This window comes from Ursus americanus, chromosome 20 (genome assembly GCF_024610735.1).
Source record: "Ursus americanus isolate L20-20 chromosome 20, mUrsAme1.1.p, whole genome shotgun sequence".
NCBI classification, from domain to species: domain Eukaryota; kingdom Metazoa; phylum Chordata; class Mammalia; order Carnivora; family Ursidae; genus Ursus; species Ursus americanus.
The window spans coordinates 46,043,228-46,061,363 of NC_142146.1; the positions used below are offsets into that span (position 1 = coordinate 46,043,228).

The 18,136-nt window shown below is 37.7% G+C and overlaps 1 protein-coding gene across 10 annotated transcripts in view; it reads left to right on the forward strand.

Annotated features, from left to right (window-relative positions):
* Positions 1-18,136, forward strand: part of MED12L (mediator complex subunit 12L) — a 318,600-nt gene that overhangs the window by 274,927 nt on the left and 25,537 nt on the right. For 9 of the 10 annotated variants that reach the window (XM_045812551.2, XM_087870287.1, XM_045812561.2 and 6 more), the window contains 3 exons: positions 1,093-1,455; positions 3,316-3,472; positions 7,332-7,543. In XM_045812551.2, coding sequence (XP_045668507.2) covers positions 1,093-1,455; positions 3,316-3,472; positions 7,332-7,543 — 732 coding nt within the window. The remainder of the gene's footprint in view (positions 1-1,092; positions 1,456-3,315; positions 3,473-7,331; positions 7,544-18,136) is intronic. The other variant, XM_087870285.1, reaches the window with a different exon arrangement.

The window sequence follows — 18,136 nt, forward strand, 5'->3', positions numbered from 1 at the left end:
AATGCGATGCTGCATTAATTCAGAGTAACCCAAGTACTTTTACCAGTGTGATTGTGGAGACAGAAAAAGCTAGCATTATGGGCAGGTTGAGTTTACAGTGTCATTGGGCTCTCTAGGGATGAGACATCTAGAAACCATTTGCTTATATGGTCTTTGCACCTAGGAAGGAGGTGTAAGCTCGACAGTATGAGCAAACAGTCAATTTATACAGGGTAAATGAGCCTTGATTTTGGATAAATCCATCCATGGAAGAGTTGTGTAGATATGAACGGGAGCATTCATAGCTTATGGAATGCCTGAGTAGTTATTTTGGGGGTCATTCTGAGCAACAGTATTTTCAAGTTGGTATGCCAGGCAAAGTACCAAGAGACATCACCAGCTAATGTTAAAAGTCAGAAACCTTTATTTTCAGAAACAGAGTAACATTTCCTCTTCTAAACTCAGTAGAGATAAGCTTAAATTAAAGGACTTTATTTGTACCTGTTGGTACAAGTTACTTCTGTAGTAATATTCCTTAACTATTCAGAAATTGGCTTGTTAAGTACGTGAAAGATTCCTGTACTGAATCAAGTCCGTACATGTTTGGATTGAAGTTAATTTGAGCCCAATTAGAGGTTGACTATAACTTGAGTCTGACATTTTGTTTTATCTTAAAAACAATAAAATTTTAAAAAAACCAAAATAGATTCCAAAAGATTGTAATTTATGATAATTTAATAAAAGGTAAGATCAACATTGCAGTACATTTCAAAAAGTTTTTTTTTCCTAAAAAGAAAACAAAAAAAGCCTAAGTGAAAAATACCAATTAATAGTAAAATAAACTGAACCATCTGGTGTTGCAGCCTGAACAGAGTATTATATGGTCTAAAGAACCGCAGAATTGAACCTAAAGGTCTGAATTCTAGCTGCAGCTCTCCAGTGATCGAGCCGTGTAACCCTGAACCAGTGCATTTACCTGTCTGCTGTATGCTAGGGCACTCTAAGCCTCACCACCAGTCAGAATGTTCTCTGCATCCACGTCTTAACCAAGCTTGGCCTCTGAGTCAGGAAAAGATCTCAACATGAGGTCATAGAGCATTATCTCAACCACAGGGTCTTCAGGTCTCTACAAAGCAGAAGGTGTCCCCGTGGGATTTGTTTGAGGGTCAGAAGAACCCAGCTCCTCTGTCCTGGGCCTGGTTCGGGACCGTCCGAGTGGACCGAAAGGTGATCAAGTACGAGGAACAGCATCACCTGCTGCTGTATCACACACACCCCATGCCCAAGCCCCGAAGTTACTACCTCGAGCCACTGCCCCTGCCTCCCGAGGAGGAAGAGGAAGAGCCCACATCTCCCGTCTCTCAGGAACCAGAGAGGAAATCAGCTGAGCTGTCAGATCAGGGAAAAACCGCAACAGACGAGGAGAAGAAAACAAAGGGAAGGAAGCGCAAGACAAAATCAAGCTCAAGAGTTGATGTGAGTATGGGAAGCCCAGAGGTCTTTGGCTCATTAACACCTAGTGGGAGATTCAGTCATGCCCAGAGTCTGTCCCTAGCAACAGGAAGAGCATTAGAAGCCTTATTGTCATAGTTGTAATCCTAACAAAGCTCTGTCTTAATTAATAGAATGACACATGAACAGTTACTTATCACAGACGACAGGATTATAGCTTCTGATTTTTCCTCCTCTACTGTTGATTGCTTTAATTTTAGGCTTCTTTTCTCTTGTGAATAATCTTTAATTAATATTTCAGTGCCTCATAATTTCTCACATTTGAAACTTGAATTTCTTAGAACCCTAAAGTCTCATCTTCTTACATATTTTTATTTTCTCATGTCTAAAATATTTATCGTATTTTGAGCAGTTGACACCTGTAGTAAATTAATGTGAAAAACTATTTGCATTTCCCTAGCTAACATTCCATCTAATACATCCAGTAGGATGTTTCTGAGATTTCATATTTTACCATCGCATCTTATTCTCCTGTATATTTTACTTCTTTCGCATGCTTTCAGACTTTATAAAGATAAACACAATTTTTAAAAGTTTCACTCCTTTTTTCCTTATTAGCCTTCCCTACCTATACCAACATTTTCTTGAAAACAACAGAAATCTATGAGATGGTAATTTGGAAATAATTTTATAGCATTTATAGAATTAATATGTAAAAATATCTTTACATTTAAATTCACCTGGAAAATATTTGAGAGAGAATTCGAAACAGTTTTGTATAAAATTCAAGTGTATTCTTGTACAATGGAAGAAATAGTCACAATTTAGTGGCCAGATGTCATGTCTCATTATTATTATTTACCTATGAGAACCAAAACATATCTTTTCCTAGCTGATAGCTTGGTGATTAATATTTTTCTAGAAAAGACCACTGTCACTTTTGGATGCCACTTGAATGGCAGTGCCCTCTTTCCATATAGTCTTCCTACCAATATTCCTTTGTCTTGAAGGAGGTGCTCAATAAGGTCCAGGCCGCCACTCCCTAAGATCTGGACTCTCCTAGCCCATCAGTACACATGGATAGGTTTCTGTTCTTTTCAGATACAAAAGCCCTAAAACTTCTCTCATTTCCCAAGTGAGTCCTGGTAATGTCCCTTCCACACTACTCCTGGAACTGACCCTACCCATTGGGTTATATTTCAGGGATCCGAGGTTTTGTTTTTCCTTGATCCTTTTGGCTAGACTAAGAGAAGGGAGGCGGGGGGTGGCAGGGGAATTGAGACATCTGGGTATGAACCTTAAAGACTTTGCATCTCTTATAAGGAAGGTGAAGCCTGGGTGGGAGGAGTGGGGTGCAGGCAGATGGCAGCGAGTCTATGTCTTTAGGTTGCTGCCTTGAAAAAAAAAAAAAAAAAAAAGAAAATTGGAAATAAGATACTGTCTCGGCCAGGGATTGGTCCTGAAGTATTGTAGGTCTTTCTGGCCTCGTTCTCATCCGGACCCAACATTTCAGGAAGGCTTCCTAAGGTGACCTAAGATGAAACGATCCCCAGAGACTTAGCACATCTAAAGATGTGCTTTCACTTGTGAGCAGTGGTCAGTATTGATGTGCTTTTAGTTTTTTAAAAACAAACTTCAGAAGCGATCCTTTTCCATCTTCCCTCCGCTGAAGCCACGTACTTCTTAAGTCAAAAGTTTTTACTCAAATGAGTGTTTTGCAGAGAGCACGCTGACGTTCTTGCCTTCCATCTTCCCCTCTAGAAAACAGCCCTATCCACTGGGATCGGAGCTGGCTCAAGTAATGTGATAAGGATGTGTATTCATTATCTGTATAGTTTGTGGAGTTAAGTAACTTTTTTTCTCCCCCCAAACTTTATGTTGAAGGAGTATCCACAGAGCAACATATACCGAGTGCCTCCTAACTACTCACCCATTTCCTCCCAGATGTTGCACCATCCGCAGTCCACCTTGTGGGGCTACAACCTCATGGGGCAGCCCCAGCAGCCGGGTTTTTTCCTTCAGAACCAATCACTTGCTCCAGGTATGTGAAGAGACAGTGTGGCCAGGTCACTCTTGAGATGTGAAGTAGCTTGGGGTTGTCTTTACTTTTAACCTGAAATCGTCACAAAACATGGAATTTACAAGAACGGAGTACTCAGTTGACATTTCTGTAATCCTTTACACTTGAAATGTTTTTTCTTCTTCTAAAATAAGGGTTTTTTATTTTTTTACTTATTTATTTTTTTTTAAAGATTTTATTTATTTATTCGACAGAGATAGAGACAGCCAGCGAGAGAGGGAACACAAGCAGGGGGAGTGGGAGAGGAAGAAGCAGGCTCATAGCGGAAGAGCCCGATGTGGGGCTCGATCCCATAACACCAGGATCACGCCCTGAGCCGAAGGCAGACGCTTAACCGCTGTGCCACCCAGGTGCCCCTAAAATAAGGGTTTTTTAATGTTTCTCTTAATCTGTTTTTGATTGTCACATACATGAATGTATTCTGATTATAAGAATCAAATAATACGTGAGCATATAGAGTGATTCAATATGTGGCCAATTCGGGAGCGTTTCTCAAGTGTTAAAATACAGTTTTAATTGCTAGGTTATGTTCTGAGTTGGGAGTTTTCATTCAGTGTTAGAAGGAAATTAGCCACTGATGAAAATTTGCAATATCAGACATAAAGTTGACAAAAGTTGTATGTTGTGAAATTTGTGTGTTTTTGTCAGATATATTCTTATCGGTGTTTTTAAAAATTAGACAATATTGCACAGTATCGTTATTTTCTTATGTTTTGAATTGTAAATTGTTTATCCTGTGAAGTATTTCAGAAATTTGGTTCAGCAGGTAGATTGAGATTCAAAGAAGGAAAACTACTGAATCTGTAGTAGGTGTTCCTGATTTTAGTATTGCTTTCATTCAAGCCCAAGTAGACTTTATATCTGAAATGAGCATTTCTTAAATAAAAATTTCTTACTTAGAAATGAAATTAATTTTTTTAAAGTTTTTTTTCTAAGTGAAAGTTTGCTCATTCAACAAAATAGTGTATTTTGAGATCTTAGTCTGCATGTTGTGATTTTTATTGTAATTTGAGTATGACATTTTGAGGCCTAGAAAAGACATTGTTTGATTCTTGGCTTACAGCAGGCAAGAATTCATATTCTGTCCTCTAAATTAGAGGTTGAGAGGGCTGGTCTGGAAGTTATAGTTCTAGGTTCAGTTCTGGCTCAACCACTCTCCTACTGTGTAATCTTGACCTGCCAGGTCTTAATTTCTCTGTGCCTCAGCTTGGTTATCTGTAAAAGAGATATTTTAATATATGCCCTCATAGAGTCAGTGATTCAATTATTTATTCAACAAAATGTATTGAACTTCATAATGTTCCAGACTCTGTTTTGGGTGATAGGATATTGCAGTATACAAAATGAGTAAAAACGTTCATTCTTCTGTGGTGAAATAAGGGTTCTATTATACATGCACACACATACAACTATGTATATGTGTGTGTGTTTATAATTTAAGTTTTTAAAAATGTGGGGGCGCCTGGGTGGCACAGCGGTTAAGCGTCTGCCTTCGGCTCAGGGCGTGGTCCCGGCATTATGGGATCGAGCCCCACATCAGGCTCCTCCACTATGAGCCTGCTTCTTCCTCTCCCACTCCCCCTGCTTGTGTTCCCTCTCTCCCTGGCTGTCTCTATCTCTGTCAAATAAATAAATAAAATCTTTAAAAAAAAATGTAGCTCATTAGAAGATGGCCTAACCCAGCAGACATGTGCAGCAAATGATCTTAACATATTCCACCTCAGGACTTTTGCACCTGCTGGCCCCCCGTGCCTGGAGTGCTTACCTTTAGATATTTTACGTGGCTCACTGCCTCCCTCCTTTGGGCTTGGTCAGATACCATTTTCTCAGTGGGCTTCCACTGACCACCTTCGTTTATAAATGGCAAGCCACACCCGTTCCCTGCACCCTGTTCCCCTCTCCTTTCTGTTTCTCCATAGATTAGCACTTGGTTATATCCTATATATTTAACTCACTTACTGGTTTATTATCCAGCTTTCCCACAATGGGGCAGGTATGTTTTCTGTTTCATTCACTGTAGTGTCCTCAGAACTTAGAGCAACCTCTGACTTTTAGTAAGCTCTTAAAAATAGGTTGTTGAATGAATTAATAATGTAGACTACAAAAGAGTAAACTAGACAATGACAAATGTGGAAAATAATATACAATCATTTTCCCATTCGACTTTCTCTTTTCAGTTCCAAAATTTTTTAGCATTTTTAAACACCAATTCAGTATGAATTGAAGGCTAAGTATTTTATAAAGACCTATACTTTCTTTCCCTAGAATATTATAAAAGATGTTTAAAGTTAAGGAAGTTTAGGTATTGGATAAGTTTTAAGTACGATGACATGTAAGAAAAAAATGTTAGAGAAAATAAGCATTTATAGGGATATTTATGTTGAATTGATTTTTGTAAAAATGTGAATCCTATGAAGTTGAAGAGTGTACAGTATGCTTTCATTCATATATAGTTAAAATGCAAAGCAGTAAGCCCCCTCGACACACATGTGTGCATGCACACACGCACACACACACCCGCCTCTCTACTTTGTCTTTTTCGCATATACACACTGTTATAGTAATATTATAAGGAAATACTTGGGAATATTAAACACCATATTCAGAATAGCATTTGGTGAGAGAAGGTGAGGAAAGTAATTAGGTAAGAATGTGCAGAAGGCTTCAGGGATACTTACTATATTTCTTTAGTTGGCTCAAAGTACAATGTTATAAAAAAGTTAGGAAACTTAAAAGAAAGTGGACTATGGCCTAATCCTTAGAAAGGATCTCCTTTATCTATAAAATAGTCCATTAAGTTTTTGTGTATTAGTATAGTTCCAGTTCTTGCTTCCAACAAAAGTTACCTTGCCATATGTTACTTAAATTGACTTTCCTGTTTTTTCCCAATGTTCTTTAAATCCTGCTGAATAATTTCATAAATCACGTTGCTGGTTGTGGTTCTGAACCTTTAAGAGAATGTGGGTTTTCAGCGCTAAAATGTTTGTTCCCACCATAAAACTTACTTAAAAAAAAAAAGATAAAACATCTTTTGTGAGATAATTATATTTATATAGAGGATTTCGTAACACATATATTAAACTATCTTGTAAATGAGTGATTGACACCTCATTTGAAGCCAACAAATATTGAAAAATTTTCCCTCCAAACTCTTAAAGGCATTTGACAAATTATATATGCAAATATGTTAAGGATTTCCTTCGGTTTCTCAGGCGTCACTATAATCAACTTTTCCTGTTTGATTTCAAGCCTTCAAGAAGATGTGTTTTGTCTTTTGAGTCATGGTATTTGAAGTTTCCAAGCCTTTCAAGTTTTGAAAGTATTTTCATGTCACTGTACGACGAAAGAGGCATTTTTATTTTGCCATGGTAAAGAAACTTAAATACCATGAGCTTCAAATTTGTTTAAAATGACAGAAGAGTTTCTATGACTGGCTTAGGACACTTGGCCAAATATACCAGGAAAGCAGTACACTTTATGCAGGTAACGTGTTCCCGAGGGCCTTGCATGATTTAAAACCCACGTGATTCTAAAATCATGTCCTCAAGTCCGTTTCAGGCATTTCAGCGGATCAGCCGAAGTGGGGCCTCCGTGGTATCACTGAAATACTGTAATTCACTCCTACATCACTGTCCCCATCCTTTAGGAATTATGCAGTTGTCAACATATCTTTAATATCTGTATGGTGTGTGGCGGGTCTTAGTTTCCGTTTGCTCCTAAAGTGAGGCTTAGAAGGTAAGGTTTCTATGTTTTGATATAATAAGGAAGACCTGTTGCATTAACACGCATAGAGAGCCCATCTTTCTGGTTGCTTTTGTAGGTGGCTCCAGACTGGACCCCACGGGCTCCTTCGTCCCCACCAACACCAAACAAGCTCTGTCCAACATGCTGCAGCGGCGCTCGGGCGCCATGATGCAGCCGCCCCCGCTGCACGCCATCACCTCCCAGCAGCAGTTTCTACAGATGAAGCTCCTGCAGCAGCAGCAGCAGCAGCGGCTTCTCAGGCAAGCCCAGGCTCGACCATTCCAACAGGTTTGTCCAGATCCGGCAACGGAGCCCTCTGCTTTCTGTTAGCGCCTCTCGCTAGGGATGAGAGTGGGGCACGGGGCGTATTCTTCCTGCCCGTGTATCCCTGAAATCTCCTGTGAGCGCAGGTATAACTCTCCTACGGGTTTATACCTCTCGTGTATTTTACTGTTACCGTTGATCAAATAAGAACTTGAAGTATCTTTAACTTGAAGCATTAAAAGTACGCCTTAAAGCAAGAAAAGCTAATGGCTCTCCAGCCACTGAGAATCAGCAGGTCTTTATCCCTGTAGTGACCCTAACTGAGCACTCATTCCCTATAATTACCACCATATTCTGTACTCCCTTTAGCTCCTACTTCCATTTATTACTAGATTGATCACTCTGAGGTTTTATTTCTAAAGTCCTGTTGTTTCTTAGGCTTCTCCCTACAATGCTCTGCATAGACTCTATTTTCAGTATGTACTTAAATAAGGTCTATAGCAAATAATATATTACAAATAATAGTCAGTGTGTGGATATCTTCAGTTTCATTCTTGATTTATATCATTGCTATTTTTATGCCCTCTAACTCAATTTTCTTTAACTTTTGAGATGACAGTGATTGTTCAACAAAACAATGGTGGGGATCCTACGCAGCTTACTATAGGCTCATGAAGCCCACAGATCTGTACAAATAAATAAAATAGAAAAAGAGGAGGTGAGATTGGGACCCCCCCCTCCATTTCTATATACTTTCTGTACTTTCCAATTTTTCTAAAAAATGCACTATTTTAATGAAGATGAGGATAATAATAGCAGCTAACACTAATAGAGCACTTACTATTTGCCAAAATATTTTTTTAAAAAAGATTTTGTTTATTCTTTTTGAGAGAGAGACAGAGAGTGAGCATGAGCAGGGGGGAGAGGCAGAGGGAGAAGCAGACTCCTCACTGAGCCCAGAGCTCCATGTGGGACTCAGTCCCAGGACCTGGAGATCATGACCTGAGCTGAAGGCAGACACTTAACCATCTGAGCCACCCAGGCGCCCCCCCCAAAACATTTCTAAGTGCTTTAAATGTATTAGTTATCTTAGGTCCCACAACAACCCTGGGATTTAGGTACTTTTTTGAACCTCAAAGGAAGTAGCCAATCCACAGGTGTATCTTGCTGTAAGAAAAACCATAAAACTTTGAAATTAGCAAGAAATCTTAATGCTTTTAAAAATATCCTTTATATTTTGGGTAGCTTTCTAGGCATATCTCCATTGTGTAACTTATGGCACTTTTGCATTCAGTCCACTTAGTGATTTGGGGCGGCTGGAGGTTGGACGGTTAGTTATACATTCTTAAAAATGGTTCTTGTTTTTACCTGCATTATAAGAAGGACAGGAGAGTGGAAATAGGTCAACTGTACGAGAATGCGACCAACGGTCACTGCATGTTTGTCCCTCCCTGACCTCTAGCAATTGCTTACACTCTCTCTGGGTGTCAGGTAAGGTGGGCCTACGTTGCTTCTTACACAGAAATGATAAGGATTTTGATTGAAATACTAAGAAATACTTATTTTGCTTAAATAAGCAGCATGTTTGGTGCCATTTAAAAAACTCGGTGGGATTTTAGCTATTCTTGAGGATGAGCAAAAATAGTTATTACCGTTTCGAATCTTGTCAAGATTAAAAAAAAGCTTGCTGTACGTTGAGTAACCATCCTGCCAGAATGAATTCAGCTCCCTTTTAAAGTAATTGAGGCCTAAGATAAAATTTATCTTCCACTAAGTTTATTTCTTCATATCTACCTTTTTATCACAGGGTATAATTTGTCTTATTAATAGCCCACTTTCAGACTATTACTGCTAAGTTCAATTTTGAATTGCTCTAAGGAATAGCATGGGGGCAAAACTCTCTGGGCTATTTATAGGTAAACATGCTTTTCCTCAAGCTTCACTTCTGTTATAAGTCATGACAAGCAATTTCCTCCAAAAGCACATTTTTTTTTAAAAGAAACGGAATAGAATAACCTACATATAATCAAAGATTCATGCATATTTGCAGAGAAGGCAAGCTTATGATCTAAAATATACCTGGACGTCCCCATTACTTCTACATTTTTCCTCAAAACTCTCAAAAATACCTGACTATTCTTTTATACCACTTAAAGTTGTATTGCTTGTACAAATAAGAATTAACAAATAGTTGGCTATTTTTCTGATTCTTTCTGCCAGCTGTTTCTTTCCTTTTTCTTTTCTTCTCATTTTTGTCTTTTCTTTCTCTCTCTCTCGCTCTCTTCCTCCCCCCAACCCTTCCCCTTTCCTTTCCTTTCCTTTCCTTTCCTTTCCTTTCCTTCTTTCGAAGTCAGGAATTCCTTCTTCAAGCAGTGAAGACACAACTTTGTAACAGTGATTGTAAAATATTTACCTTCTTCTCCCCCCATATTTTTTAACAGTTCGTTGAAACTTGCTTTTTTGTTTCTGATGGGCTTTCAGAAACAGTCTTTTTTTTTTTTTTTCTCATCTCACCATTCTTTAGATGTTGGATACTTGAGGGAAAATAGTATTCTTCTAAGGAAGCAAAATACACGCATGGTGCAGCGAGATGGTCGAATGGTCCCACCTAGGTCAGTGAGGTCAGTGAGGTCATATGTAGCATTTGCCAGAGTGCCTGCAGCTAGGATGTCTGGCGGAAATGTTAGCTCCTTTCCTCTCATATACAAACGATTAATATACCCGGAATCTAGCTAAATAAGGTATTGTGGAGGAAAAAATTCTCCTTGTGGTAATCCTTCAACTGGAATAAATGCAGGATTATATGGAATATAAGTGATATTGATAAGTTGTTTTAATAGATGGTTCTGGATGCCGTTGTTTTTCTACTAAGTACTGACCTATATCCTTCATGATAAGAAATGATAGAGAAATGTTGATTCTGATTTTGGCCAGGACCATTTTCTCAGGTTACATGCCTATATGTAATGTGACTCTCTATAGCTATGTAAGAACTTGTCATGTCTTTTTTTCTTAAGAAATAGAAATCATTTTTCTTTTTATCCTAGCAGTTTTCTAATTATAAGAATCCGTGTTCTTAAATGTAGCAAATGTGTTAGATAATTTTCATTGATCTTAACCTTCAACACTGATTTTTGGAAGTTTAGCAGATACTTATTTTAAAGACTGATGAGTTTCCCAAGCCTTAGATGTGACTGCTGCCTAGGCCAGTTGTCCAATAACCACCCCCGGTAGCCCCTCTTCTGATAAGATCAGACACCAGATCTTATACTCCGTATTATCTTTGCATCTAGTGAGCAGAGGATAGGAATTTATGAAAGGTTTTCAAATGAATGCATGTTTTGAGAAACTATTTCCAGGACCTTAGAGCTTCCTAGTAGCCTCAAGCCTTAGCAGTCTGATTTTTATCCACAAATTCATCTTAACAGTCCTGAGTGCTTCCAGAAACTGCTTCCAGCAGTGACCTCTGCTATGGTTCTTTTGAAAACCTAGATGGGGCAGGGAGGACATAAATTCCTGGATTCTGGATATGTCTCAGACCATACAGAAGAATGCCCTTAGCCTCTTTCCACCTTAATGGAAAGAAGCTGATGTACCTAGGAATCACCTAGCCTTAGCTAGTGCACAATGAAAACTCCAGTATTATTATAAAATAACTCTGTGCCCACGGCAGAAACAACATCTGCTTTAGGCGGTCATGGGATTTTGTGTTATGGACCATTCTTATATTTCCTAAAGAATGTATTAAGACATTGGTGTAGTGTCTAGAAAACAGATGCTAAGTAGCATGGATACTGTTAAGTATTTTTAATCAAATTATTTGATGCAATGGTTATAATTGAGTGTGCTTTCTTACAGCTCTAGTACGTACCGGTACGCATAAGGAAGGAAACTTGTTTTCATTCTTTTTAGTACACTCTTTACCCAGGAAAGTAAAAATGATCACTCTCCATTCCTTACAGAATGTCCCTTATTTAAAGGGGGCTCACTGTAGCAAATATGTCACCTTTCTGTGCCTCAAAGCCTCATCTATAAAATGGAGCTAATGCAATATTTACTTTATAGGGTTCTTGTGAAATTAATGTTTTAATACACATAACAGCCCTTATAACAGTGGCTGGCTCATAGTAAGTGCTCAAAAGATGTTAGCTGTCATCCTTGTTGTTAATGTTTTAATAGTGTCATGAATGTATTATTTCAAAGGAAATCTCTATCCCATAAAAATGATCTCTATTTTCTTAAATATGTTAAGGATTGAAAGAGAAGAAAAACACTTCAAATGCTTTACTTCTGTCATTATATTAATTGTCCCTAATAAGACTGGTGCTCAGTGGCTGCCCATAGAAGAGGCCAGTAAGAAGGAATGTTGTTTAGTTTGTTTGGTTTTCCTAATAGCCATTTTGGTTTCTTGAAGCAGTGTATTTTTACTGTCTAAATTCTATAATATAAACTTGAGAGGGGCTGATTCCAATTTCAGTGTTAAAAATATCGCTATATTTTCTGCAAATCCTATGGGAATCATTACAAAATACAGAATTTTGGTGAAAATAATGCAAAATGCTGCTTAAATTGTTTTCCAGTTCTCTTACATCCAATATTTTTCTTCTGGCAGAAGGAACATCCTTCATCAGCCCCCCCTCCTCCCCGCATGCGCGCGCGCGCGTGCGCACACACACACACGCACACACACCCGTATCAGTTTTCTAGGGAGGGGGCTTTTGGAGGGAATCTTTTAAGTTTTGATCCAAGAAAAGGACTTAATTGTTTGCCTTGTTTTATGGTATAGCTCTATCCTAATTTCCCCTTTCAGTGCACAAAATCATTTTGCTGTTCTTCGTAGTAATCAATGCTAGCCAGTTTAATAGTCCAAAGAAAGACAATGTGTTTAGCTTAAATTTGGCAGAGACAAATTTGGAAGAATGCAATTTGTTATAGACTACAGATAATCATATGGATATTGATGACATTAAAGAAAAGATTTCTGACAGAGGAGGGAAATGATGTGCCCAGTAATAGCTGGTGGTTACTTGTAAGAACATTAGGTTATTAACCACGGGGCAGGTGCTATCATTCTGTATCTAAATGAAGGAATTAGATAACTTAATGAAAGAACAATGACTGAGTCAGAGCCTCCCAGAGTAGTTAGCTCCCTGGCAAAAGTAAATCTGTAACATCCTGAAAACATGCCTCTTGGATTGATGAAACCCATTTAAGTTGAGCGGCTACCCTTTGATAATTAATCTCTTACCCTAGGGATAGAGCGTCACCTTGAAATACCTGTTTCCTTCCTTTGTTCTCTCCCTCCCTCGCTCTCTGGAGGTGTATTTCAAGCATACAGAGAAGAATAGAAAATAGAACAAACACTAATGGACTTACTACCTAGCTTCACTGAATAATAATGTTCTGCCATATTTGTTCTAGGTCATTTAAAAAATAAAACATAACAGTGTGTCTACTCTCGTTTCCCTTCTTTCCTATAAAGAGGTAATCACTATCATGAATTTAGTGTTTTTCTTTATTATGAATGTTTTTTATACTTTTACTACATATTTTTGCAACCATTAACATAAACATATAGTATTAATTTTGGATTTGAAACTTAATGTAATGGTCACACGTGTATCGCATTGTCTTGCAGCTTTTTATTTTGACCAATTTTGAATTATATCTACTTTCTTACATGTTGTTTTATTCATTTGTCTTAGTTGATGCTAGTCCATTATGAATATTAGCATAATATTTATCCATTCTCCTGTTGATCATTTATTTCCAATTTTTTCTTACTTTTAACAATGCTACAGAAGACACATTTGTATGTTTCTTCTGTACATATGGAGAGAATTAGGTAGGGTGTGTACCTGGAAGTGGAGATGCTGATTTGATTTCCAAAGTGGTGGTGATTCTCCTCAGTTGTAAATGACTTTTTCCTTTCTTCACATCCCCACCAACCCTTGATATTGTCAGATCGTAATTTTCTCATTCAGAGCAGTTGAAATAGTATTAGGACATTTTAATTTCTATTTCCCAGTTACCTGTGAATTTAGGCTTCTTTTATACCTTTATTAGCTGTTCAAGGTTTCCCTTCTGTAATTTCCCTGATAGTATAATTTGAGTGTATTTCACAATAATTTTGTTCTTATTTGCTGAAGGTAAGCACAATAGCCATATTGAAACACATCTTGAGTTTTGACAGTTACTTTTAATGCATTCACGTAGATAATATAACTGAAATACATCTGAATGACAAAAATGACCTTAGGAGAAAACCCCTGAACTAGTAAATATGTCCTGAACCCTATCATTTTGTTCCTCGGATGGAAACCCATGTGTCCAGGGAAGTGGATGCTTTACTTATTAATATTTGGCATTTCTCTGCTATTTGAATGTTAAAAAGATTTTCATTTAATTTGATGAAATTATAATTAGGCACCTAAAGTCTAGAAAAGAATGTATGCAGCTTGATTTTTGGGAGAGAGGAGAGAAGAGTGAGGGTTGTTGAGAGTGGACAACTAATAGAAAGATAGTTGTCAGATCCAAATACAAATGTACAGATGCGATGAATTATGTACTTACACCTAAAATAGTGAGAAAAGGTATTTCCTTAGGAAATTCTTCCTATAATTTTTAGTCCTTAGTGTAATAAAATACTTTTTCTATTAGGGTTGATAGTCCTTTGCCTTAGCTCTCTATGTCTAAAACTCGGCGAGAAGAAAATTTTTAACATCTCAGACAAAATGTCACTTGGGATCCGTTTATAAAAATGATCAAACAAGTGAATTATTTACCTGAGAAAGAGAAATTTTCCCCAAGCATCTAGTTACCTTTTTCTAAATCAGATTTCCTGTCAGTGTGTAAACACTGGTGGCCCTGTAATGATTTGTTGTCTGTTTTGGTTGATTGAATGTGCAGTTAACCCAATGCCCAGTTTTCATTTGCACTTAGGATGGAGCTATCTAATTATATATCCCCCAACAATATATGAACCACTGACTTGTTCACTTAATGTCTTGTGTGTTTAATGTGACCCACATGTCCTGAGCTGTCGTGCTGGCTGCAGGCTATGAAGGACTCTGACACCCTGTTGCTCCCAGTGGAGTCCCAGCACCCCTTAGTTACAGCAAGTGTCTGTCTGATAACCTTCTAGTTTCTTCTGTGTCACCATTTAACCTCTGGGTTCTGCTCTCCCATTATATGAATATTACCGTATATGTCCAGTCTTTAGTGATGTCATTTGGTGTATGAACTATAAAGCATTTGTAGGGCCTGGGTTTTTAAGTCGTGACTCCCTGAAACATTGTTTTAAAATGAACTATTTCATGTGTATTGTGGCTACCCACATCATTAGGCTGAAAAAATCTTATCTGTATTGTCTGCCATTTTCTTGCTGTCCCCTTTCTGTAGGACTTCTGTAACTCTGCTGTCTCCCTTCTGGAAGACTTTGACAACATAATGGTAACACCCCTGCTGTCATTCCTTTTTCTGTCTTTTTTGTTTTGTTTTTTAAGTAAATTTTTATAGCATTACTCTTTGAACATCAAAGTGAGAAGTGGGTTATTCTTCAATAGCTGGTAAAACTTATAGTCTTCATTTCACTGTTACTCGGTTTATGTTTGAGACTATAACACAGAATCATGAATGCATCGATCATGTTCGATTTAATGGGATTTATTTCTGATAGTTTTTCCCTTTGATTGCCTCATGATTTTCATCATTTATGTGTACGGTATAGAAACCAATGGACATTCATGGCCTGGGCTTGGGAACATAGACCAGTTCCTGCACCTTCATCTCAGTTCCAGTTTTGAACCCATCTGTTCCTGAGCTCTTGCTTCCCTTTGTGGTAATTCACATCAGTAGCAGAGGAACGCATGGCATGCTGATTCATAGGCCAGTGCAAGATAACGCAAACTGTGGTTATGAAATACGCCCTTCTCATCACATCCCACTCACTGGCTATTCTGAAATTCTCAACAGAACGCATCATCTCTATTTTCTTTCCGGGACGGAGGAGATTTTTTTTTTGAGCATAGGTCTTGTGCGTGCATGTCCTAAGACTTCACCTCTACTGCTTTGCCTGGGCTAGCTAAGAATGCATGTTTTGCATTAAATTACTTATAGGTTTCTGTATCAGGTAGCCAACCCACAACATAAACCCAAGAAGCATTAGAATAAAAAAGAGCGCACATCTCAGATGTGAATGTAAGTCAACTTGTTTCACTGCCAATTTTAATGGGTAACATTTTCTGTACATTGGTGAAAATGTCCGTAATTACATACTCAAGCTTTGAAAATATTTAGGTTATTAAATACTTGCTATATAGGCAATTTCTTTAATAGTTATTCAGCAAAGTTGGGAGACTTCTGAAAAGAATCAACTTTTCTATCAATTTTTCTTGACACTTTGTGGTGTGCAGAGAGCAGGTGAGGTTCTTATTTAAAAATTTGAAGTAAACTTTATCAAATTAAAAAGTATTTTGGAAATAGCTTATGTTTGCTGTTGGGCATTTTGTTTAGATGATAATGTAATTTGGATAAAATAGAATTTGCATCAATCGATGATTTTGCTTTTTTTTAAAAGACCAAATGTTTATGAAGTATTTAAAGTCATAAGGTTCTATGCTTTCTATATTCTTTCAAATTAATGGAAATGTGTGTATATATCTGTGCTGTCCTTTTCACCATTCTTATTTTCCTTCAGTTTTCTCCAGTATTAAGAACGTAGTAAATGTATATCCTAACCAGTCATATATTCATCATTTATGGGCATGTTACGAGTATATCGTAAAAGTTCCTTATTGTGTGAGGTGTTTATTTGAGAATGAATCAGTTTGTTCCAGGCATTAACGTTACTGTTAATTGATTCCCAACCAAGTTATATTTTATATGAAAGCATTATAAAAGAAACATGCATAACTGTTCAACTGGACCTCTTGTATTTATAGAATTTTCTCTGTGTCTGTTGTCTGCAAGCAAAATACACCGGTATGATGTGATGGCCATAATTTCTGGTTCACACCATGTGTTATTTTAGCCTTGGGCACCATTCCTCAGTACCTTCCAAAGTAGTAGTCACGAATAAAACCCTTTTTGCTAGGTGACTCATAAAACATTACCCATTGGTTTTCACAGGGGGACTTCTTACTATCCCTAAATCTGCATTATCAGAAACAAAGTCACAAAATCTGGCTGTGGTTTTTTTTTAGGTATAGTTTGTCTCTCTACTTGAGACACTTAAACACCATTGAAAATTTACTAAATAGGGTTTTCGACAATTCATTGCTAATGAACTGAGTGAATAGAAAATCCCTGGTCCTGAAATGCTGATTGTCATGCTTGGTGTCAGCTAATTGGAGGCATAACCAATTCTCTTCTACAAAGAGGTCTTCACATTTTTTCAGTTGCCTTAGGGGGAGTAATTGTTAAATGAAGAGAACAAGACCCAGAAGAATGAAAATTATGTTTGAGGATGATCTATCAAGAATATTTTCATTTACCGGATGCATTTATTTCAAATTATGCAAAAGGCCCTTGAATCACCATCTCTGAGTCCAAATACTTCTCTTGTCTGATTACAAATAAAGCAGTAAGAGAGAACTGCTCTTATAAAGGCCAGGAAGATGGGTCAGTATTGAATAGCACAGCTTCTTAAGGTTTTAGAAAGTGGAAGGTTAAAAAAAAAAAAAATTCCATGGGTTTATGTTTCTTCTATGGAGGCAAGCCCAAATCAAAGTGCATAGAAACAGACTAGAGAGACCACATGTAGGAATTTACCTCAGGTCGCAATGTAGTGATGAGTCTGTGTGGTTACCAGAACTTCCCAGTTAACTGAAGCTTATTCCTTTAGCACATGTAAGTCAGGTGTCTGAGCCATGGGGGCTTGAGCAGGGGCACAACCATGTCTTATTTTCTCTTCTAGTGATGTGCTCAAAGTCAGACTTCAGCTGGCTAGACACAAATATTTGGTCACAAACCAGCCTCCTGAGTTATCCTTTGGCTCACATAAAAATATGAACTTTTTTTAAAAGATTTTATTTGAAAGAGAGAGAGACAGAGCATGAGTAGAGGGGAGGAAGCAGAGGTAGAGGGAGAAGCAGATCCCCCCCCACCCCGCCCGCACTGAGTAGCGAGCCTGATATGGGGCTCAGTCCCAGGACCCTGAGATCGTGACCTGAGCCAAAGGCAGACGCTTAACCGACTGAGTCACCCAGTTGCCCCTAAAAATATGAACTTAATGTTACCTTTGAATGTTTCAGTTAAGCCCAATAAATCAACAGGGGGAAATTGAGCTACTTTGCGGGTATTAATGCAGGTCAAATAAGTAATTGTTAGAATGATAGATGCTAAAAATTAAAATTGAATTTTCAGAACAAAAGATGGTGCTAAAAAATATGGGGCATTTGGAAAGCATTTGGTAAACTAATTGATGCTGAAATATAAATCTGAATTTACTTCTGGAACTCTTGGTTAATAGATAAAACTAAATTAAATCTTAGAGTTTCTCAATACTTATTGAGTACTTGCTATGTGCCAGACACCATGCTAGAAACTGCTTAAAAATAAAGCTTAGAAAGTTTTCAGAAAATAACAGATAAATGGATTATATATAACTAAGGTGAC